The sequence below is a fragment of the Myotis daubentonii genome, chromosome 2 (genome assembly GCF_963259705.1).
Source record: "Myotis daubentonii chromosome 2, mMyoDau2.1, whole genome shotgun sequence".
Taxonomy (NCBI): domain Eukaryota; kingdom Metazoa; phylum Chordata; class Mammalia; order Chiroptera; family Vespertilionidae; genus Myotis; species Myotis daubentonii.
The window spans coordinates 106,934,476-106,960,025 of NC_081841.1; the positions used below are offsets into that span (position 1 = coordinate 106,934,476).

Genomic DNA, 25,550 nt, shown 5'->3' on the forward strand with positions numbered 1-25,550 from the left:
ATGCCCCAGAGTCCTGTGCTGTACTCTTCTTCTAGGTCAGTGGTCGGCAAACTGTGGCCCCTTGAGTGTGGCTCTTCCACAAAATGCCACGTGCGGGCGCGCACCTACAGTGGGATTGAAACTTCGTGGCCACACTCAAGGGGCCAAAGAGCCGCATGTGGCTCGCGAGCCGCAGTTTGCCGACCACTGTTCTAGGTGATCCCACCCAGGTCACTGGCTTTAAATACTATTTTTTTCTCCAAATCTCTCTCTCTCTAGCACTGATTTCCCTCCTAAATTCCAGATTCATAACTCAATAGCTTATATCTCCATTTAAGTGTGTTAAATATTTGAAACTTAATATGTTGAAAACAGAAGCCCTTGCCCACGCCACTACAAAGCCCTGCCAAAATAAGACAGCTAAGTTTACTGAGCCCTCTAAGTATTGCAGGTTCTATACTAAGTGCTTAACATTTATCAGCTCCTTTAGTTCTCACCCCACCACCAGGAGACAGGTACCATTATAGTTCTCATTTTAGAGAAGAGTAATTGAAACAAAGAAAGTTCCCCACAATCATACATCTCTTAAGTACCACAGCCAGGATTTGAAATTAAATCATCTGATCCGGGAACATGCTCCTGTTATTCTTTTTTTTCCTGTTATTCTTAATTCCATCTGCCCTTAGCTCAAAGAACTCTAAAAGTCATCATTTAGTTCTTTATCATCCACTTCCAATCCTGTACATCTCCAAACATGATCTTGAGTAGAAGTACTTCTCTCCATCTCCACAGCTATCAGCCTTGACCTAGCCATCATTTTGCTCATGTGTTCATGAACCTCCTAACTGGTCTCCCTCCTTCCACTCTGCCTGGTCTTCCCTCACAGCAGTGAGTTTTCTTCTTTTTCTGTAATCTTCAGCCAAGGATATGTTTTTATTGATTTTCAGAGAGAGGGAGGGAAAGGGAAGAAGAAAGAGAGAGAGAGAGAGAGAGAGAGAGAGAGAGAGAGAGAGAGAGAGAGAGAGAGAACATTGATGTTAGAAACATTGATCGGTTGCCTCCTATGCGTGCCCCAACCAGGGATCAAAGCTGCAACCTAAGTATGTGCCCTGACTGGGAATGGAGACCACAACCTTTTGGTGTACAAGACGACACTCCAACCAACTGACCCACCCAGCCAGGGCAGCAGTGAGTATTCTAAAGTAAGAATTGATATCACTGCCTTGTTGAAACCCCTTTGTGGGCTGCCATATGCTGGACCATGGCTGAAGGAACCCTTTGTGACCTGAGCCCTGTCTTCTCCAGCCCACACCCCACATTAGCCTTAGGGGCTCCTATTTCTGGGACATGCCAAGTACATTGTCCCACCCACTCTGGGCCTTTACTCTTGCCTTGGATCAAAACCATCTTTTTCTCCCAGGTCCTTCATCCTGAAGGTCTCCATTGTCATGTTGCCTCTTTCCAACCACACTATCTAAAGGGTCGCTGTTAAAGCACCCTACTTCCTCTATAGCACTTACCACATCTGAATCTGAGAGAAAATGTAATAGGGAAGGTCCTGGGGGCAAATCCCTTGTCCATCTGGGTTCACATCCTGGCTCTATCCCATGATATCTCTGCAGCTGCCTCTCTTCACCTGGTAAGAAGGGGTATAATAGACCCCACTTCCTATGGCTGCTGTGATGAGTTACAACAATGCCTGGCACTTACTTCCTGCTGTTGAAGTATTTTCTATCTTTATTATGTGTACTTGAGGGCAAGGACCTGGCCCCTAGATCATCTCTATATTCCCAGTGCCTAGAACACCCAGTTTATAAAAGTTTGTCAAATGAATACTGTTCCTCTTCATTGTTCCCTTAATAAAAGTGATAAAGTGCCAGGTATGTACCATTTCCCAATGATTTTTTTTTATGTTTCACCAATTAATGTGCCTTCATGGTCTATTTTACATGCATTTATTTCATTCTATTCATACTATATAATTGTTATACAACCTAGAAAAAGTACAAAAGCCTAATTCATTTTCCAAAACCCAGTCAGAGCTAAGGTACAAAAAAGAAACAGTACAGTAAGTGACAAGAAGGGCTGGGGTGACCTATACAAATCATACTGTCTGTCACATGATGTATTTAATGCTGTAAATATTGCCACAGGAGAATCTCTTGTCTTTGCAGCGGCCACATAGTTCCTGTCGATGAGGTCTCCTTAGGTCGATGTTTCTTTTCTTTAGAGGACAGGAACAATGGGACTTTAAACAAGTCTTTAGAAAATAAGGAAAAATTTGGACACAATCAAATTAGTGTTTCAAATGTAATCCTCAAACCAAAATACTTCCCATCACCCCCTCCGTGGTATCTTCATCCTCCTTTGAGTCCTAGGAAAAGTCCAAGACCAAGTTGTATAAAACCACTCTTATCCCATTAAATGGCATGCATTTGTCAAGATGAGCGATCAAAGATGATGTTTTAGAGAATATCACTGAGCCAATCAGGAAGATCTCATGTAAGAGAAAAGTTTTACATGTTAGAGTTTTATAGAGTATCTTTACTGTGTAAGTGCTCACATTTATAAGCAGGTGGGAATGAAGGGCAGAGGGTGAGTATTAAGTGATTTGATGATCTACATTAGAACATTTAAAAACACCAGCACAGTGATTCTTAACCAATGGCATTTTACCCACCAGCAACATTTGGCAATGTTTGGAGATATTTTTGGTTGTTACAACTAGGAAGGAAGCTGTTATAGAGGTAGTTAAAAATTTTCTTTCCTTTCTGGACATTCACAATCTTTTCTGGACATGCCTGATCTTTACTAGAATTTAAAGTGTTTTTAACCATGACCCCATTCTGTCTTCTGATAAATAAAATTACACCCCATGGAGACTGGTATACTGCCCCACCCACCCTCCCAATTGATAATCACTGCTCTATTTTAGGCATATGTCCATAGCCAAACAGAGTAGGTCAAGTTTTACCTTTTATATTGTGAAAATAGGCATTTTAATTTTTCAAAAAAGAGTCAAGTATGATTTATCAAATCTTGTACTACACATTTACATGTTCCACTCTCCTATTGATAAGTATGTGTCCTTATAAGAAAATTCTAATAGCAAATACTCTCATGGTACTTACCATGTGCACTGTACTTGCACTTTACATAGATTAACTTAATTCTCATGATACCCTTGTAAGGAAGAAAAGGCTAAGTTTTAAAAAATTAGGTTTCCTCTAAATGTGGGCTTCCGTTTCTGGCAATAATGGATTAGTACGTTTGACCAAGTTTCTTGTTTAGGACAACTGGAAAAGCTGAGCTAAAAAGTAATAATAATTCTTTTAAAATAACTATTTAAAGGCACCAGAAAATTATCCAAGCATTAGAGAAGGAAAGCCATAAAGAGAGGTGAGCCTGACATTTGGGGTTATTTTCCCTCTAAAGGTATCTGCCAATTCTGGAAGAGGTGAAAGACAGTAGAATTCTGAAAATGGGTTTAACAGAGGAATGATCTTAAATATTCCAAAATGGAAGAACCCTAGTAAACAATTCAAATTTTGTATTGAAACTGTGAAAGGCTATCCTCTAAGAATGAGGATGAGCCAAAACATGACCAGCCTTCACAGATTCCAAAGCCCAGTTTCAAAAGAGCTCATCCCTGATTGGAAAATAGTAAACTGAAATTGCTAGTGTCCCCATCTGCCCACCAGAAGCAAAAAAAAATCTTCTGTGGAAGAAGATACTACCCTAGGCCTCAACTATTACTGTAATTTTTCATATACAATATCTAGTCCTCAATCAAAAATAAACAGGTGCAAGAGAAACAGAACAGCACACTTGAAAACCAAGGAAAATCAAGAGTATAGCAACAGAACCATAGGGAATAGAGTTATATGGTACAGATGTTAAGATAATTACGCTTAATATGTTTAAAGAAATGAGAATGATATTTCCAGCAGAAAACTGAAAGTTATTTTTTTAAAAAACAAAAATTCTAGTACTGGAAAATACAATAATAAATCAATAACTCAATAGCAGATAATGCATGTAAAGCACCTAGCCCAAAATTTGGCACATAGTAAAAGCTTAATAAAGGTTACCCATTAAATTATTACATCCATACACAGGGTGTTTGAGAAACACAACACACTACCCCATACATAAATACACCACCTAAGGCAACTTAAGACTAAATCTCCCATTACATGCCCCCCCCCAAAAAAAGAAAAAAAAACAGAATTTATGCTTTTTTCCTTAAAATATTATAAAAATTCAAACCTATAGAAAAAAACCTAACACTCCTACACAAATATCCAATTCTATTAAGTCCAAACATTATGCCACAAAAGGTTCATGGTAACAATGAAAATATTTCAGACACAAAGGAAGTGTTCTATATGCTTACCTGACACTGGATTGCTTCTACCCGATAAGGGTTAAAACTCTTATGGCATTTGCAACAGAGTTGTTTGAAATAAACCTAAAGAGAAATTTGTATTTTTTTAAAATCCAAGTTTATATGTACCCTAGGCTCCCAGTTTTTAAGTAACTCATTCCTTTCCTTTGTACCACCAATACACATAGTTTTAGGCTTTGTACATTTTCTCGTGCACACTTTCTCCCTGCCTTACTTGGTGAACTCCTATTTATCCTTTAAAATCCTGCTCAGATATCACAATGCCTTTCTCCTGACAAGGTTACTCATCCCTTCTGTGTTATTTCTGTATGATGTCCATGCCACAGGTGCCATTGATTGTCACCAAAGCACATTGTGTCTGCGTCACTGCTATCAGTATAAATATCTTGAGGATGAGTTCTATGTCTTTCTATCCTTGTGTCTTGAAGGGTTTGAATTAAATCCACTGTTTTTCTTCTGGCAAGAAAAGGAAAGTACTTTTAGTTTAGTTTAAAAATCTATCTACCTTCAGATATAGTAAATGACTAGTGTGAAAAGTCATGCTTTCATTCAGGCCTTAGCACACCTCTCCCTCTACAGTTAGGGACTCCAACTCAAATGCTCATAATAGTTGGTGACATAGACCAGCTATAGACTGTTACAAAATGAAGGGAAAGGAGAAAGAAGCTGCTTAGCCCCAGCCTACTGTTCTATGATGTGATTGTGCAAGAAAATCTGAAAACACAGACTGAAATCTTCCCCAATCTGAATATGTTGACAACTAATTCAAAGTAAGGGAGGAACCTCCTTAGCCTAAAGAAGTTCTCTTATTGCCCCACCTGTGGACAGACAGTGGAAATTCCTTAGCGCTAATGCCCAAACTTGTTCAAAATACAACTGAAAAATTATTACACAAAATCCTAACGTACACAAGAACAAAAGTTCATCTAAATAACCTGATATGTGGTCCAAAACCAACAGAACAAACACCAGGACATGGGTCAGCAGCCTCAGGAAGTCATGTAGACTGTCCAGTTCAGTTCAATTCATTTACTAAGCACCTATTATGTGCCTGGCATGGAGGATGCCAAGATAAATGAGACAATATTAAGTTATGCTCCATTAAAAAGTACTTTCTTCCTCCACTTAATATCTGTACCTGCCCCCACCCTCATCCATGTCCCATACACTTTTACTCACCTTACTAGTTCCAGAAATGCACCACACATAAGCACTCTCCCATCTAGTCTTACAATCCTTACAGTGAAAATAGGCATATTTTCGTTCCAAAAACTGAAATAAAAGAAGTGTCTTTTATTATCCAGGAGGGAAAAAAAGCCAAATCCTTCTTTGCTTGTGTCTTAGTATAAAAAATACAAAAAGCCTCCTTAACCTCACTCACAGCTGTTCTCAAGGTTATTACATTAATTTAGTGTCTCATATCTGAAGGTTTACTCTGGGATTCTTCTACCTGCTGCCTCTCACACTTTTTCAATCCATTTTCCACAATGCCATAAGCACAGTCTCTCCAGAATGAGATTATGATCCTATATTTCACAGACTTGAAATCCTTCTTCATCTCCTCATTCCCAATTAATAATGGTTGCCAGACTTTTGGTTTGCACATACTTAAAGCTGGCACCGTATTTCACCAGTAAGTTACAAAACACAGAAGCCATGTAAAACACCAGTTTACATACCTGGCCAGGTGGTTCAGTTGGTTGAAGTGACATACCACACACCAATGGTTGTGGGTTTGATTTCTGGTCAGGGCACATAACTAGGTTTTGGGTTCAATCCCTGATTGGGCATTATGTGAGGCAACCAATCGATGTTTCTCTCTCACATTGCTCGCTCTCTCTCTCTCTCTCTCTCTCTCTCTCTCCCTCTCTAAAAATCAATAAACATATCCTTGGTAAGAATTTTTAAAATAACATTTTAAATACAGGTTTTCATCAAATAAAGGGAGGAAGCCAGGAAGATTTTGTTCTTGTTGCCCCAGAAATGGAAAAGCGGAAAGAGATGAAGGGGCCAGCAGAGGGCTGAGGAGGGAAGACAAAGTTCACCTGGAAGCTGGGTTTCCTGAGAGGGTGGGCATCTCCCTGGGCCTGCTTGCTCCGCCCAGGACTAGAGGCATCTTCCGCCCCCAACTTGTCCTGCTGCCAGCGTTCCGCCTGCTTGTCCTCTTGTGATGTTGGCAGTGGTGATGACTTCTGCTGCTGCTGCTGGCTTTCCTCTGCGGGACTGGAAAGAGCATCCCACTCTTCATCCTTTCCATCCTTCCGCAGCCGGATCAAGTCCCTGAGGTCCATTGCTGGTGAATAGAGGTCCCAGGCTGGTAGGGGTGCCTTGGGGCCCCTGCAGCCCCAAAAAGAGCAGCTGCGCAGGGTGAGAGGGCCCAGCGAGCACTGCACAGCCCTGTCCACACGTAGGCTCACCTGCACGCCGGCCTCCTTGGTGTTGGCCTTGCACAGCCTCAGGCCCAGGCTGGGGTTCATCTGGGAGAGAATAGCCTTAAGCTGTGCCCTCTTGTAAGGGTCAGTGCAGTAGGCCCAGGCATTCGTGGGCACCACCAGCCCCGTCCTGGCCAGGAAAGTGGGGGCACCAGTGTTTTGCCTCCAGTCAGGCTGTTGGTGGTCAGAGAGTCCAGGCTGGCCCAAAGGCAATGTGTTCCCATAGTGTGTTCCCTGGTACAGGCCCTGGGGAACTCGGACAAAGCGCTCCATCTGTTGTCCAGGCTTAGCGCAAAATATCCTGGTATAGTTTGCTTGTGTCCTTATTCTGCCTTCCACCTTCATCTGCCCCTTCTTTCTCCTGGTCAAGTTGGTTCAGGTTCATCCGAGCTTCTCCATTTATTTCAGAGCTGCTGCCTATTACCTTAATTGAAGGGGGTGGTGGGAGGAGAGCTACCTACCTTCAAAGGCCTAAATGCCACCTGATTTGAATTGCTCTTTCCTATCCAATTTGCTGCTCCTAAATCTCTTTTCAACTGTTTTTCATTACTGACTTATTCACACACATGCTGTAATTAGCCATTCATTTATTTATTCCCATGGTAATGTACCATTTCAAGATCCTTTTTAATGCATATAATAAAACAAATGCAAGAAGTAATTTGAGCAGCTTTATACTAGAAGAGTGTAAGGAAAAAAAATTAATTATTATGACAGTAAAGGCCAGAGGAGCAGGGAGCATAACGTTATGGAAGGGGAAGGGTGTATATAGTGAGAGAAATATATTTCAGAGGGTTATATGACATGCCAAAGGCTCCTAGTGAGAACCACTACCCCTCCCTAAAAAAGGTGGGGGACGCAATTGTTCTGATTTAGTTGGTGAATACAGATTTAATAAAATAATAGTGAAGTACCTGAGGTCAAACCCACTTGTTATATTATTTTAAGATTAAATGTGAAGCACAAAGCAGACTCACATGTTGAGTAAGTGGCAGCTATCCTATCTAATAAAAGAGAAACATGGTAATTAGCCGTACCTCCACTACCCTTCCCATTGGCTAATCAGGGTGATATGCAAATTAACTGCCAGCCAAGATGGCGGCCAGCAGCCAGGCAGCTTGAAGCGAACATGAGGCTTGCTTGCTTCAGTGACGGAGGAAGCCAGTGACATTCCCCGCCTGCCACTGCCGGCCTCTGAGCTTGCAGTTTGAAACATTGTTACAAATATAGAAGCTAAACAAAACCCCAGACCTGCTTTCAGCCAGCCGGGATCTCAGAGCTGGAGTTGGAACAGTGTTTCAATTATAGAACACAAACAAACCAGATACCTGCTTTCAGCAGCGGAGGCCTAAGAGCTGGAGCCAAGCCTCAGAGCTAAAGCTGGCCCAGAATTTTAAAAAAAAAGAAAAAAAGGAGTGGTTGGGAGCTTCAGTCACCCACCAGCCTGAAAACAGCCCTCAGCCCCTCACCCAGACTGGCCAGGCATCCCAGTGGGGACCCCCACCCTGAAGGGTGTGTGACCAGCTGCAAACAGGCATCATCCCCTAACCCAGGCTGGCCAGGAACCCCAGTGGGGACCCCCACCCTGATCCAGGACACCCTTCAGGGCAAACCAGCCGGCACCCACCCGTGCACCAGGCCTCTATAATATATAGTAAAAGGGTAATATGCCTCCCAGCACCAGGATCAGCGGAGCGCGAGGCCTCCCAGCACCGGGATCAGTGTGACAGGGGGCAGCGCCCAACCCCCCTGATTGCCCTGCGGCTCTGTGTGTGACAGGGGGCGGGGCCACAACCTCCCTATCCGCCCTGCTCTGTTCGTGACAGGAGAAGGTGCCCCAACCCCCTGATCAGCCCTGCTCTGTGCCTGATAGGGGGGAGCTCCCCAACCCCCTGATCGCCCTGTGGCTCTGTGTGTGACAGGGTGCGGCACCCCAACCCCCCCCCCCACGGGCCCTGCTCTGTGTGTGACAGGGTAGAGCCATAACCTCCCCATCGGCCCTGCCCTGAGTGTGAGAGTGGCGGCGCCCCAACCCCCTGATCGGCCCTGCTCTGTGAGTGATAGAGGGCAGCGCCCCAACCACCCCCCACGGGCCCTGCTCTGTGTGTGACGGGGTAGAGCTATAACCTCCCCATTGGCCCTGCCCTGAATGTGACAGGGTGCAGCGCCCCAACCCCCTGATCCGCCCTGCTCTGTGTATGACAGAGGGCGGTGCCCCAACTCCCCTATCGGCCCTACTCTGTGAGTGACAGGGGGGAGCTCCTCAACCCCCTGATTGGCCCTGCTCTGTGCATGACAGGGGTGGCTCCCCAACCCCCTGATCGACCCTGCTCTGTGCGTGACAGGGTATGGAGCCCCAACCCCCCTGATGGGCCCTGCTCTGTGCGTGACAGGGGGCAGCACCCCAACCCCGATAGGCCCTGCTCTGTGCATGACAGGGGGTGGCGCCGCAACCTCCCCATCGACCCTGCCTTGTGTGTGACAGGGGGTGGTGCCCCAACCCCCCAATAGGCCCTACCATGAGCGTGACTGAGGGTGTCATCACAACCTCCCAATCCACCCTGCTCTGTGCATGACAGGGGGCGGCGCCCCAACTCCCCAATCAGCCCTGCTCAGAGCCCAACCAGGGGCTGCACCTAGGGATTGGGCCTGCCCTCTGCCACCTGGGAGCAGGCCTAAGCCAGCAGGTCGTTATCTCCCGAGGGGTCCCAGACTGCGAGAGGGCATAGGCCGGGCTGAGGGACCCCCCTCCCCCCCGAGTGCACAAATTTTTGTGCACCGGGCCTCTAGTCCTATATAATAAAAGGCTAATATGCTATGTATCTGGTCATCCAGTCATCCGTTCAACCAATCAAAACATAATATGCTAATGATATGCTAAGGGAGCTCAACCTCTCTCTATGACAAGCACTGACCACCAGGGGGCAGACAGTCGACCAGCCACTAAGACATGCATTGACCACCAGGGGGCAGACACTCAACGCAGGAGCACCACTCAGCCAGAAGCCAGTCTCACGGCTGGTGAGCGCAGCGGCAGTGGTGGGAGCCTCTCCCGCCTCTGTGGCAGTTGGACATCCCCTGAGGGCTCCCGGACTGCGAGAGGGTGCAGGCCAGGCTGAGGGACCTTCCCCTCCCCCCCACCAAGTGCACAAATTTCGTGCACCAGGCCTCTAGTTGTTAGATAAGGATCCCAGGCCTGTGTTCTTTGCTGTTCAGACCTAGGTGATCATAAGCTTTCGTATTTTTCTGTATTGGTCAGCTTCCTGCTACAGCTGAGGGTTATGATCAAACTGAAATGACATCTAAGGAACCAAGTAAAGCCCACCCTTTTCTAATCCAAGGCTGCTTCTACTGCTTACTGCTCAAGAGCCTTCCAGAAGCAGCAGGGCCCATGGGCAGCTCCCACCTCCAAAACCCAGTAAAAGGCTTTCTACGTCATAGACAAACCCGAATTAAGCCTTGTGGGCATGTCAGACTCTGTGCATGATGAGGACAGGGTCCTGCCTTCCGGGGAAGTTTGAAGGGGATGACAGGCTCACACAGGGGTGGTCAGTACCCTAAGACTGTAAAGGGCTCTAGGGCATCCTGCAGAGGGGAGCAGCTGACACCACAGGAAGAGTTACGGTGGATTTCCCATTTCTCAGGCAGGGAGACAGGCAAGTTCTTGAACCTACTATCTAAGAGCATCACAGGACTAGAGCTTCACATGTCAGGCTACCCACTTCACAAGGAGTAGCAGCCAGAAATAGGTCATCCTCCTGAAATTGGACAATGAATGGATTTGGGCTGCCAGTCACTACTTGAGCCAATTAAGCATGAGACAGGGTTGAATCTTGTATGAGCACTTATTCCAATAATACTGGCAGCATGGGAGAGTGGCAGGTCATTCTGAAAATCTGCTCTGCCACCCCTCCCACAAGCCAGCTGCTTATATTGGGTACAAGGACCAAGATTACATAGGGAAGTAGGTAAAAGGAATAAAAATGGGTATAATAGTTACACATTACAGGCAATGCCAGGCTGGGGGTTGCAAAGGGCAGGCACCTCTGGGGACTCCATTGTTTTGGCAACAAAGTTGTTAATCTTTCCATGATAATGAGAGGAAGAACCAAGATGGCAGTTAGATAAATGCATTACTCGACACCCCCCACAACCACATCAAAATTACAACTAAAATAGAGAACAACCATCATTCAGAACCACCTGAAATTTGACTGAATGGAAGTCCTGCAACTAGAGAAGTAAAGAAAAAAACACACTGAGACTGGCAGGAGGAGCAGAGGTGTGGAATAGGCTGGTCCAACACCACATGTGGCATTTTTTAAAAATGGGAGAGATATCTAGGCTGTGGAGGCCTCCTGTGAGGGGTCCCAGCCCCAAACCAGACTCCTCAGCTCAGGGATCCAGAGCTGAGAAGAGAAGTGGCTGTAACTTCAGGCTATAAAAAATAGTGGAGAGTGGCTGAGGAGAGCCAGACAATTCCTCTTGAAGGACCTGCACTCAGACTTGCTCAGATTCACTACCTCTGAGCTCCAGCACTGGGGCAGAAGCTTGGGGGGATCCAGCGACATATGGGGAGAAACTAGATTGTCTGGCATTGGAGCAAAAACTCGGGGGGGGGGGGGATTTCTCCCTGACAGGGGTGTTCACAGCAGTCATTGTCCCTATGCTGAGACCTCTCTGATCTTAGATATGACTGGCAGAGGTCATCTCTGAGTCTCCACCAACCTGTCCCACACTGTTCATTCCTCCCTGTGATTTCTTGAGACTCTGCCCCACCCAATTTGCAGCCCCACCCAAGCTATTTTCAGTGGCTTTTCCATATAAATGGCCTGTCCTGGCTCAGACTTCAGACTTTCCTAAAATCTCTCAGACAAGCAGCAGAAGGCATTAGTGTGCTCCATACCACTCAACAAGAGGCCCCAGGCCCAGCACTAGCAGCAGCCTGCCATGCTTCACAGCTTGACCTCTGTTGGGCACTTCCAAGCCCAATACAAGTAGCAGCCATCTACAGATGGCTCTGTAGCTTGTGCTCAGTGGCCCCAGGGCACAGGTAGTGGCTGACTTTGCACCTCCAGGGGGCCCAAGAGCCAGTGCAACTGGTGGATAGCTTCAGACCACACCAGATTACAACTCTACACATCCATGACTGACAAACTCAAAGGGCAGAATCAGTGAGCACCAAAGCTCCACTGAAGCAAATCCTGCTCCATAGGGGTACCTCCTGAACATGAGCTCTTCTGCTGTAGGCACAGCTGGTCCTCACAGCTAATTGGACTGGGGTTCAATCCCTCTCAGTGATGCCAATAGCAAGCAAGGCTCAACTATAACAATGCACACAGCCCACACAGGGGCACACCTAGAGTGCCCATCTCAGGTGACTGGGGAGGCTGAGCCACTGGGCCCTATAGGAGGCTACTCTACCAATTCCAGGAGACAGAACAGCTCTACCTAATACAAAAAACCAAACACAGGGAAGCATCCAAAATACAGAGACAAAGAAACATGCCACAAATGAAAGAACCGTAGAAATATCAAAAAAAAAAAACAAAAACAAAAACAAAACTAAATGAAATGGAAGCAAGCAAACTACAGATACAGAGTCCAAAACAATGATTATGAGGATGCTCAAGGATCTTAATGAGAGCTTCAAGGGACTTAGTAAGAATTTCAAGGAACTTAGTGAGACCACCAAAGACATGAGAAAGGACCAGTCAGAAATGAAGGATACACTAACTAACATGAAGAATAATTTACAGGGAATCAACAGTAGAGTAGAGGATGCCAAGAATCAAATCAGCAATTTGGAATATGAGGAAGCAAAAAACACGCAATCAGAAGAGCAAAAAGAAAGAAGAATCCAAAAATATGAACATGTTGTATGTGTGTTCCCCCACGTCCCTCGTGGTTCAGGGTTCAGGATCTGGAAGAGGAGCCGCACACAAATGAAAGAGAAGAGACAAGAGATAATTTGGAAATACTGGGGGGCCAGGCAGGCAAGTCCAACTCAAGGGGAAGGACTTCCACTGGTGCCCAGGCTTCGCCAGCCTTTTATTCACTTTGGTTAAGCATTAAACCCTTAGGCAGGTAATTGCAGTAATAGACAGGCTATCATAAAGGTCAGTAAATATTAGAAGGATTTACTCTGAGACTATTTGTTCAGGAAATAGCTTGAGCCCCCATTGTCAGGACTAGACAATTGGTGCATAACTCAGGCCCTGCCGTGGATTCAAGAATCACCAGCATTCTGGGATCCTTGTTTGCACTTCTCTGCTAGTGAAGACAATGGGCCGCCTCCTGCAAAGATAGTGTAAGGAGCCCCTAGGATAACTTCAAGCAACCAACATTCAAATCATAGGGCTGCCAGAAGAAGAGAGAGAGCAAGAAATCAAAAAACTATTTGAAGAAATAATGACAGAAAACTTCCCCTACCTGCTGAAAGAAATAGACTTACAAGTTCCTGCAGCGTGCAGAGTCCCAAACAAGATGAACCCAAAGAGGCCCACACCAAGACACATCATAATTAAAATGGCAAAGTTTAAAGACAAAGAGAGAATTTTAAAAGCATCAAGAGAAAAACATGAGTGAATATCTTACAGGAACTTCTAAGGCCACAACTCTTGCACAGCCCAGATACATGCTCAACGGAAGCCACCTGAAGCATGGTCCAGATATGAATGTCAGCCGAAGCCTGCAGCTTTCCCTAGGCACATAAAAAGCCTGCTCCCTCCCCATTCCCCACTGACTCCTTTCCCAGATTCAGTCCACCTGCACCCAGGTGCCTTCAATAAATATCATTTTGATTACACTGAGCCTTTAGTCCAGTGGTTCTCAACCTTGGCTGCACATTAAAATCACCTGGGAATCTTTTTAAAATCCTGATTTCTGGGCCTCATCCTCTGGAAATTCTGTTTCTTTGTTATGGGGTGAGGCCACAACATTACAGTGGGGCCTTGACTTACGAGTGTCCCAACTAATGAGTTTTTTGAGATACCAGCTGTCTCTCGGCCGATTTTTTGCATTGAGTTGATAGAATAATTTGAGTTAACGAGCTCCTTAACGAGCTCGGTCTCGGAACGAATTAAACTCGTAAGTCAAGGCCCCACAGTAGTAACAAAGAAACAGAATTTCCGGAGGATGAGGCCCAGAAATCAGGATTTTAAAAAGATTCCCAGGTGATTCTAATATGCAGCTAAGGTTGAGAACCACTGCTTTAGTCAGTTCTGTGCGACCCTGGCCCAACCCAGAACCTTTCAGTTGGTGCTGAAAACCCCGGAAGGTCTGTCAGTGGATCCCAGGACAGGCCCTGACTCCCAGCAACTAGGCATTTGCCACTCCGAGACTGTGATCAACCGACTCCAGAGCAGGCCTCTTGCCCATGGGAGACACCCAGCCATGCTTACACATGGCTGAACTCCTGCTGGTTGCCAGGTGCCTGCCTAGGTCCTGAGACCCTTCCCTCACCCTTTTGGGCTGTATTGGGTCACACAGACGACCGGATGAGGGAGTAACCATTTCTCTGCCCTCCAGGCATCAACACCAAATTGCCTGGTAAGTGGCTTTAGTCTGTTTTCCTCCATCTCTCCTGGACTGTCCTGTCATTTTGGGCTTGGAGCCCAAATGTACAGCCAGCCCCCCGAAAATCCAGTGCTGGTTGGGACAAGTCCTCCAGGGGAACCAGGTTCCCTTGCCCACTCTCCTGATGAGGATGCCTGTCATGGAGGGAGGGCTCCATCCAGTTCTTGTGAAAGTTAGGGGGAGAAAGGGACGCCTTTCTCAGCCTTAACTTCACAGAAAATAGGTCTTAAGCCACAGCCCATCACCATGGGGAATTCTTAATCAGTCATTCCCCACACCACGCCCCTGGGGTGTTTCTATTGCATACCTCTCGGCTGCAATACAAATTAGACAATGGGTCCCATGGCCCGAGAATGGTTCAAATTCTCACTGATCTTGACAACTTTTGCTGCCGGCAGGGCAAATGGTCTGAGGTCCCACATATCCAGGCTTTCTTTGCACTCAGGATATGACCCTCACTTTGTAACAGCTGCTCTCCCTCACAGATTTTCCTCCTTCATCCTAAGCCCCCATGAGGATCTCAAATCCTTCTCCTCCTTCACCACTTTTGATCCCACCAACCATCACCCGGTCCCCCAGCCTATAGCTCCTCCGTTTCAGCAGCCTGAGAAGGCAGCCCATAGGCAGTTAATTATGAGAAGCTAGCAGAAATCACCCAGGACAAGCATGAGAATCCAGTTGTTTTCCAATCATACCTCACCCAGGCAATGAGAAAATACACCAATTTAGACCCCATGAGTCCTGAAGGTACTATAATCCTCAAGCTCCACTTTATATCTCAGTCCACCTCCGACACACGGAGGAAGCTCCAACAACTAGAGGACAGCCCTCAGACGCCACAAAGAGACCTCTTAAATCTGACCTTTAAGGTCTTTAATAATAGAAACGGGGAGACCCAAATCCAAAAACAAAGGTGAGATCAGGCCAAGGCTGAGGCCCAGACGAAGGCCTTCCAGCTCTGCCACCACTCTCATGAACCCCAAACCAAGTGCCAACCAAGGGTAAGTCAGGGGCTAAGCCTCCTCTGGCCCCGTGCTTCAAATGCAACAAGAGAGGACACTTGACCAAGTCCTGCCCAAGCCTAAGGCCCCCGCCGGGGCCCTACCCAAGGTGCAGAAGGGAAGGCCACTAGGAATCAGACTCTAGTCTGGCCCCTCCAGGTCAGATCTCAGCAAGGCTGCCCTCTGAATCCGGTTTGGAGCTCCCAGACCTCCTGGGACTGGCCACCAAAGACTGAAGGTGCCCAGGCCCTGACAGGGCCCCACAGACTGACATCACCAGGACAGAGCCTTGGGTAACGACTGTGGTGGCAGGTAAGTTGATCTCCTTTTTAATTGACACTGGGGCCACTTATTCTGCCCTCCCCAAATTCGCTGGGATCCTTGTCCACTCCTCAGTCCCTATTATGAGAGTTGAAAGATTAGTCTCAGTCATTAGCCACCTCACCTCTATACTGCATCTTACTAAATACCCCCATTCACTCTTTTCTAGTTCTACCTCAGTGCCCGACCCGAACTACTGCACATCCCCTCATAAACGACAGTCACCTACCTCAGTTTCACTCTCACCCCACAAAGCCACACCATTTCTTAGACTGTACCGTAAAAGCCTTATCTACTCCATCACTGTCCCCTCCTCTAAACAAAACAAAACAAAACAAAAAGAATACTCTCTTTTCTCGGACTCACTAGATACTCTTGCTTCTCAGTTCCCAACTTCAGTCTTCTCACAAAGCTCCTCTATGACATGACATGGCGAAAGGACCCCCTCACTGAGCCTTTAGATCTCAAAGCCAGCATTCTCACCCTGTTAATGCTCTGAAAACTGCTCTCACCTCAGTGCCTTCTCACCTCCCTTCCCCCTTCCCAAAGAACAACTTTCTTCACTACAAATGCTTACTTAACAGTCCAGCTAGTCTCAAAAGCTGAACTCATTATCACCCAAACCTTAGCATGTTATCTCTAAGGAAAAATGTGGCAGTTTTAAATCCAAGTGGCTAGAGGCCTGGGAACAGGCTGCTGGGCCTGCTCTCGCCTCCCCCTGCCTTTTCTCCAGCCTCATAGGCCTATACATAATTTTCCAAAGTCTTTGGTAACTTAAAGGCTTTGGAGCATTGCTGGGTTAAATTATAAACATCTAAATATTTTAAAATAGCATAAAATATTGAAACATTGATTGCTAGACAATTAATTCACCTGCTCTTTGTTTTTATTACAGAGGTCTCTTGTACTCTGTTTAATGTATATATTCTTGAAAGTAAGAGTGTGTTTAAAGTGTGTTCATAAATGTAAATGCTGGTTTACTTTTTGGCTAAAGGTGGTTATTTGTGAATGGGTAGAAGGTTTGTGTTGTCCAGTGAGTCAGGACTTGATCACTCCTGACGTCTGAAGGGACCCCTTCTCTCCTAGTAAGCTAAAGCAGCCCCACCCAGGCTCTCTCCTGTTGCTAAGTCCTTATACCTGAGCCTAGACTTTCTTTATTTCCACCGCTCATTCATAGTCCTTGACACTGTCATTGAAAGCCTCAACAGGTCTTCCTGCTTGGTATTTAGGAATCTCTCTCCCCTTTTCTAACCCTCTTAAAAGTCAGTCGCTGCAAAGGACACCAAGTCAGGAATGAGCCCATAATACAGGGATATAACAAAGCAGACCAAGAGGCCAAGACAGTGGCTCAGAGGAAGCCTCCATCTCCCCAATTCTTAGCTATACACCATATAACACCCTAATACCCTCCAGAGGAACTGCAGTCCCTACTAACTCTTGGATCCACTCAGGAAGATCCATGGGAAAATATATCCTTCCCCAGGGATGGGCCCTGTGATATCTTACGGGCTATCCACAATTCCCTACATATAGGATACATTTACAACTCCTAAAACCCCTCATCACATGTCCTAGCTTAACCTTCTACTAAAAGATATCACCAAAACCTATTTTACCTATTACTCAGTATCTCCCCAAGAATAGGTTAGATTCAATCTCCTTCTTTCCCCACTCATCAGTCAAGAGGCCAAATCCCTGGACAAGACTGACAGATTGACTTCACTCACATGCCCCCTATTTAAAAAACACACACACAAATATCTCTTAATCTTAGTAGATACCTTCCCAGGCTGGGTAGAAGCATTCCCCACTAGGTCTGAAAAGTCCTCTGAGGTCACACAAGCTCTCATTCAGCATATCATTCCCAGATTCAGCCTCCCCACCTCATTACAATCAGATAATGGACCTGCTTTCATATTTCAAATGACTCAACAGGTCTCCTCCACTCTGAACATCCAGTGGAACTTACACCACCTACCAGCCCCAATCTCCAGGCAAGGTAGGAAAGGCAAATTCCTTAATTAAGTCTCACCTAACTAAATTAACTCACAAAACAAGAGAACCTTATACTACTCTCCTACCTCTAGCCCAGTAGTTCTCAACCTTCCTAATGCTGTGACCCTGTAATACAGTACCTCATGTTGTGGTGACCGCCAATTTCATTGTTACAAATTGAACATAATTAAAGCATAGTGATTAATCACAAAAACAATATGCAATTATATATGTGTTTTCCGATGGTCTTAGGCGACCCCTGTGAAAGGGTCGTTCGACCCCCAAAGGGGTCGTGACCCACAGGTTGAGAACCGCTGCTCTAGCCCTTATGCACATCCTCCTTTCTTAGTCCCTTTGAACTCATGTATGGAAGACCCTTCTTATTAGGAAACTTCCCTTCCACAGAGACCCCTCTCAGAGACTATGTCCACATTTTAAATCTCATTATACAATTACTGAAGAACATGCTGATCAGGTCTTCCCTCAACTTTTACAGGAGACATCCCCCCTACTCCTCCTAAAGGAAATACATCAATAATTTACAGCCCTGATGGCAAAGCCCTCAAGTACTCTTAACTGCCCCAACTGCAACTAAACTATCAGGGCATACCCCATGGTTCCACCTTTCCAGATTAAAACCCATCCCCAGAACACCTCCATCACATGAGCTGGAGTCCCCTAAGTATTACAGCCACCAGATTGGGCCCACCAGACTCCGCCTTACCCATATCCCAGAGGAAGAGGACAAATGAGTGAGCACCCCTGCACATGCTCCCTATGTACTGACCCTACCAACCCTGGCTTCCTGGAAAGCCCATCTCCACTCCCAGTACAAGTCCTACAAGTCCTACTACTGCCTTTGCATCAGGAGTCTCACCTCTCTATGGGACTTCCTTCTACAAGGGGACCTCAGTTACCCATGGGACAAGATTTCCTTCTTTCTAAGTCCAGAAAATATCCTTTAGTCCACCTCTTCTCTTTATACCTTTCAGCTTGTCTCAATGATCAGGGAATTTTCTTCCTCTGTGAAGAAAACACATGCATCTGCCTCCTCATCAACTGTTATAGGAGCCTGTTTTCTCGTCTCTCTCTCACCCAATGTAGGCATAGCCCCCAATAATCAGTCTTTAGCTGTCCCTGTAACCCATCATATCTGACACAAGAGAGCAGTCCAGATGATCCCTCTCCTCATAACCCCTGGCATCACAGCAGGGGTTGGAACTTCCATAGGGAGCTTAACCACTGCTCTACCTGTTATAAAATCCTGTCTCAGGACCTACAAGAAAGCTGTGGATGCCCAACAAAGGGAAAAACTTGGAAAACAAAAACCTCACCCCATTAGCTTATTAGGTTATTCCATCCCATTAGCCTTCCTGGAAAAAAGGATAGCCAACTGACTAATAAGTTATACACCCAGGCTTCCACATTCCTGCAGATTGTCCAGTGACAACATTCCCCCACTTGGTGCAGACTGTCCCATCTGAACAGTGCAAGATATTTTCAAACTTATTACAGACCTCTGGCTCCAGGGTAATTTACAGGATTTCTCTCCAGATCACATCTATTTGTTTATCTTCATAGTGCTTCTGAATTTTGCAAATCTCTTATATCCCTGAAATGGTCCCCCAACTAGCCCTAGACCCGTGGTCGGCAAACTGCGGCTCGCAAGCCACATGCAGCTCTTTGGCCCCTTGAGTGTGGCTCTTCCTAAGCCTTAGGAGTGCCCTAATTAAGTTAATAACAATGTACCTACCTATATAGTTTAAGTTTAAAAAATTTGGCTCTCAAAAGAAATTTCAATCGTTGTACTGTTGATATTTGGCTCTACTGACTAATGAGTTTGCCGACCACTGCCCTAGACTATCTTTTAGCCAAAGAAGGAGGGATTTGTTTAATTGCTAACACCTCCAGTTGTTTTTATCTAAAGTCTACAGGTCAAAAAAAAAAAAAACCCCACAACGCATTCTACAGAATACTCAATGGCTGAAGGAGATCAGTCAGGACAGCACATAGAACAATCCATATGGTCCAGCCTACAAGCAGCTCTGCCCAAATTAACCTGGCTTTTACCCCTAGTTAGACCCCTCTCGATGCTCTTCCTGGCACTTATCTCTGGCCCGTACATCCTAAGAGCCTTTTCCTTCTTCCTCCAGAACCACATTCAGGCAATTACCAACAAGTCCATAGGGGAAATGAAGCTGCTCCAGACCTCTATCAGATATCATTCTCTCCCTCAATCGCCAACTAACTAGAGACAGCCCTGCCCCCACTCCTAAACATACAGCCCCTGTCACTATGGCTGATACTTAAAATATGACTTAACAAAAATTCCCTCAATGCCTAATCTTTTTCTTTAATCAAGAGTCCACAATGTCCAAAATCCCACAGGAAGTAGACCAAAAGAAAAGCGCCCTTTATCCCTCTCTATATCCCTCTTCATAACTATAAAGACGGGAATGAAAGGGTTAACTGGAGACCACAAGGCTTGAGCCTTACAAAAATCTAACAAATGTCAAAGGGAACCTCATTCTCTAAGCCTGAGCCTTGTAAATGTTCCCCTTGAGTGAATATCTTACAGGAACTTCTAAGACTACAACTCTTGCACAGCCCAGATAATGCATCAACAGAAGCCACCCAAAACACGGTCCAGATATGAATGTTAGCCGAAGCCTGCAGCTTTCCCCAGGCACATAAAAAGCCTGCTCCCTCCCCATTCCCCACTGACTCCTTTCTCAGATTCAGTCCACCTGCACCCAGGTGCCTTCAATAAATATCATTTTGAGCCCTAACCGGTTTGGTCAGTGGATAGAGCATCAACCTACGGACTCAAGGGTCCCAGGTTCGATTCCGGTCAAGGGCATGTACCTTGGTTGCGGGCACATCCCCAGTAGGGAGTGTGCAGGAGGCAGCTGATTGATGTTTCTCTCTCGTCGATGTTTCTAACGCTCTATCCCTCTCTCTTCCTATCTGTAAAAAATCAAATATATATAATTTTGATTACACTGAGCCTTGAGTCAGTTCTGTGTAACCCTGGCCCACCTGGAACCTTTCAGCAAGGACCTACAATGATTCCTCTACCCAGTAAAGCTATCATTTAGAATTGAAGGTCAAATAAAGAGCTTCACAGTCAGAAAAAGTTAAAGGAGTTCATCACCACCAAACCAGTATTACATGAAATGTTGAAGAGTATTCTTGAAGAAGAAGAAGAAGAATCAAAAATATGAATAATAAAATGGCAATAAATACATATCTATCAACACTTGAATCTAAAACTCAAAATAAACAAACGAGGAATCTAATGAACAAAGTAAACTAATGAATAAAATCAAACCAGAGGCATGGAAACATGTATCAGATTGATGAATCTCAGAGGGAAAGAGGGTAGAAAAAGATTAAACAAAGAACTTTTATGCATACTAGAGGCCCAGTGCATGAGTTCGTCATGGGTGGGGTCCCTAGCCTGGCCAGCAATGAGGGCCAATTGGGGCCATCTCGCCCAGTCCTGATCAGGGCCAATCGGGCTGGCTTGCCAGGGGGAGGGACCATGGGAGGTTGGCAGGGGGCAGTTGCTGTGTTGAGTGTCTGCCCTCTGGTGGTCAGTGTACATCATAGCTTTTATATACATACTAGTAGCCCGGTGCACGAAATTCGTGCACTGGGGTAGGGGGGAAGGGGCCCCTCAGTCTGGCCTTCACCCTCTCCAATCTGAGACCCCTCAGGGAATGTCCAACTGCCTGTTTGTGCCCACACTTTTAACAGATAACAGCTCCATTGTTGTTTCTTTCTTATGCTTAAAACCACTGGAATTAGTAGGTATTCAAAGTGTGTATACATTTTGGGGGGACGCCCTGTATATCTCTAGTCAGCAGTGAAAGAAACCAACAGCAGATTTGGAACTCCAAGACAGGGAACCTCATTCACTCCCCACATGTCTCCCCACTTCACTTTCCACCTTCGTGGGCAGCAGGAGAATCCACGTTTTTTCTCATTAATTCGGAAAAGCACGTCCTGTCACCCACTGCCCGGCAGGAGTGCGCTAGGCCCCAAGCAAGTGAGGCTCAGTCAGGGCAGCCTTCGCTCATGGGTGCTGGCACCCAAAGTGCACATTCCTTCTCTACAGTCGCCCCGACTATCCCACTGTTTCACTGAGAGGACGGAATTCCTCTCCACCTCTGGGTTCTTGATCTTGAACCCTGACCAAAGGCACCTCAGTGAGGGCCGCCTGCGCCCACCAGGTGTGTCTGTCTGCAGCTGCTCCTGCCTCAGCACCTGCATTAACCCCCCAGAGGTGATCTCGTAGCTGCACTGGCCTCCATGGGAACAGGGCATCACCACTCCACCCTCTCACTGTCATCTCACAGGCACCTACCCTCAGCACCCAGAACACCCAGACACTCTCCAAAGGACATGAGCGCATCAGAGGGGATGTGTGCACATCCTGTGGGAGTGTTAGGCATGCCGGGTTGATGGAAGTGCGGTGGACAGGCGGGGGGAACTTGTGCACGCCTTGGTTTGCAACTGTTGCAGGTGCGGGAGGGTGACAGTGTGTTGGGGGATGTTCGCACGCCAGGGGGGGATGTGCACACCGGAGGCCTCTGGCTTTGCAGATCCGCAAACCCCCGTGGTGCGGCCAGGAGGATGTCAGTCTGGCCCGCCATGGTGGCTGTCCCTGCGATCCTGCACCTTCTGGGCCAGGAGGCGGATCTTGCGCAACCACTCCTGGGCGCTGATGGCCTGCAGGTGCTACTTCAGCTCAGCCTGCAGGCTCCACTTGGTGCGCTCACAGCTGTCACCACCGCCATGTGGGGAGTACAGGCCGCCCTCCACCGGCCTGCCTCCCCTGTCCAGAGGCTCTCTGCGCTGCTACCTGCCCAGAGTGACTGGGGTTGGGCGGAAGCCAGGCGTCCTGTCCTGCCCAACACTGGCCGATCTGGCCCTGTGCGAGCTGCAGCCCCGCTGGGAAGGGTCATGGATCTGGGTCCCCCGACCGCGGACAGCCTCAAGCACTGCCCCCACCCGGCAGGGTCACAGATCCGGGTCCCGGGACCACGGACAGCGTCAAGCGCTGCCCCCCGCCTGCCAGGACATGGATCTGGGTCCCAGACCGAAAACAGCCTCAAGCACTCCCCCCCACCTGCCAGGTCACAGATCCGGGTCCCAGACTGCGGATAGCCTCAAGCACTGCCCACCACCCGGCAGGGTCACAGATCCGGTCTGGACCACGGACAGCCTTTCCCGCTGCCGCCTGCCTTCAGTATGCAAATTAGCCGCCATCTTGTTGCTTCAGGGTGAGGGTCCCCACTGGGGTGCCTGGCCAGTCTGGTGAGGGGATGATGGCTGTTTTCAGGCTGGTGGGCAACTGAGGCGCCGAACCTCTCCTTTTTTTTCTTTATTTTAAATTCTGGGATTTATTTATCTTCTATGGCTGTCACTGGAGCTGAGAGCCAGCTTTAGCTCTGAGGCTTGGCTCCAGCTCTGAGACCTCAGCTGCTGAAAGCAGGGATCTGGTTTGTTTGGGTTCTATAATTGAAACACTGTTGCGATCCTCCTGGCTGAAGCCTGGCTGGCTGAAAGCAGGTTTCTGGGGATGGTTTAGCTTCTATAATTGCAACATTGTTTCTTAGAGTTGCAGCTCAGAGGCCAGCAGCGGCAGGCGGGGAACCTTGGCTTCCTCCGTCACTGGAGCAAGCAAGCCTCCTATTCACTTCAGCTTCCTGGCTGCTGGCCGCCATCTTGGTTGGCAGTTAATTTGCATATATCCTGCTGATTAGCCAATGGGAAGGGTGTCGGGGTTATGGTCAATTTGCATGTTTCTCTTTTATTAGATAGGATAGACTAGAAGCCCAGCGCACGAAATTCATGCACGGAGGGGTCCCTCAGCCCAGCCTGTGCCTTCTCCAATCCGGAACCCCTTGGGGGATGTCCGACTGCCGGTTTAGGTTCAATCCCACAACCAGCAGTCAAACATTCCTCTCGCAATCCAGGACCGCTGGCTCCTAACTGCTCACCTGCCTGCCTGCCTGATCACCTCTAACCCCTCTGCCTGCCTGATCACGACTAACCACTCTCCTCCGCTGGCCTGATCGCCCCTAACCACCTCTGTCTTGGCACCTGCCACTGTGGCTTTGTCTGGAAGGACGTCTGGTCTATCCGGTCTAATGAGCATATTACCCTTTTATTAGTATAGATATACATTGCCTATGGACACAAACAATAGGGTGGTGAAGACCTGGGGTGGGGCAGGAACCAGGAGGAGGGGAACAAAGGGGGGGGGGGAAACATCTGTAATACTCTCAACAATAATTTTTTTAAAAAAATACTTCAATGTATAAAACCAACACACTATACACCTCAAATATACACAATGTTATATGTAAATTATGCCTCAAATATTTTAAGGGGAAAAAAATGATCTTTCCATGATGCTAGGCAGTTCTTGGATAAAGAAAAAGGATATTTCAAGGTTAACTGCCAGATCCCAGGGCAAACAACTCCCAGTAGGGTGAGAATGAGCACGATTAATGATTAATATTTCTTATAACTATAGTTAGTCCCAGTCCCCACTGTTCTATTTCTCCCTCAGGCTAACACTCGGCCAAGGGCCACACCGGGTTTCCGGGGTTGGCGGCTGCGGCCGGAACAGAGGCCTGTCAGAGACAGAGGCCTGTCAGAGACAGAGGCCGAGAGCCCCCAGCGCGAGACAAGCTCAGCTACGGGATCGGGACCGAGTCGCGGAGCGTTCCCGGGCGGCCCTGGGAAGGCTCCGGAGAGGCCCCGCCCACACAGCCCCAGACCGACTCCCGGGCAGTCCCGCCAGGCCCCGCGGCTCGCCAACCGAGTCGGGGGCGGGGCCTGCCGGGCTTCCGGGCGGCGCGCGCGGCGGGCGGCGTCGTGACGTCATCGGGAGGCGTGTGGCCGCGCGGCTTTGGCGCGAGCAGTTGAAAGCCCGGCGGGGTCGGCTGCGGGTGCTCGGGAGGAGGCCGCCGCCGGGAGAGTCTGCGGAGTCCGAGGAGCGGCGTCTGGGGAGGCGGTCAGTGCTGCGGGGGGACGCGAGCGGCCACCGGCGGTCGCTGCCAGCCCCGCGCGGGTGGGGACGATGGACCGGCCTCTGGCTCGGCCCCGCTCCGGGGACTCGGCCGCGCCGCCCGCTCGGGGCGGGCTCTGGGCCGCAGCGGGGCCCCGTCTGAAACCTCCTGGCGCTCCGGCTCCTTTCCTGGCCGCTTCCGACTCGGTGTCCGCTCCACTGCCCCCAGCTGGTGCTTGTGGGATGGCGGCGTCCTGATTTCCTTGGCGTTTACCTCTAATGGGAGTCCTCGCAACACGTGACTAGTGAACGTAAATCATGTCAAAAATGCTGTTTTTGAGTTGCACTTGCCGCATGTCCAGAGCTTGACGTGGCTGGGGGCACGTTGTGGGCAGCTCACACACGCAGTGCTCCCACCATCGCAGCGAGTCCCTTGTCCCAGAAGATGGGACCGAGATCAGTCAGTGTGAGCCCCCGAAGGACCGCACCCGTGAAGTGTGTTCTGTTCTCTTTTACAGACTCGTTTTCCAGGTGTCGGAGTAATATCGTCAGAAAAATGCCTATTGGGTGCAAAGAGAGGCCAACCTTTTTTGAAATTTTTGAGACGCGATGCAGCCAATGATAGATTTTATATAAATTGATCAATTGCAGTGAGCAGTGTTTTCAGAAAATATGTAAATACGCATGCTTGCCGGGAAGAATCCAATACGTCACATTTTTGTTTATGCTATATGTAAACTGTTCTTTGTGGAGTCATAAGTGCAGTTAAGAGGGTGAACATTTATAGTTTCCAAATGGTAAGAAATTAAAGT

The 25,550-nt window shown here is 47.6% G+C and overlaps 1 protein-coding gene across 1 annotated transcript; it reads right to left on the reverse strand.

Moving 5' to 3' along the window:
* Window positions 1-1,981: 1,981 nt before the first annotated feature.
* LOC132226275 (protein ZAR1-like) lies at window positions 1,982-7,400 on the reverse strand. Its single transcript, XM_059681057.1, has 4 exons — window positions 6,433-7,400; window positions 5,567-5,659; window positions 4,376-4,450; window positions 1,982-2,239 (listed from the first exon to the last, which is right to left on the reverse strand). The coding sequence occupies exons 1-4, from the start codon at window positions 7,162-7,164 to the stop codon at window positions 2,096-2,098; spliced, it is 1,044 nt and encodes a 347-aa protein (XP_059537040.1). The 5' UTR covers window positions 7,165-7,400; the 3' UTR covers window positions 1,982-2,095.
* Between the last annotated feature and the right edge of the window lie 18,150 nt (window positions 7,401-25,550).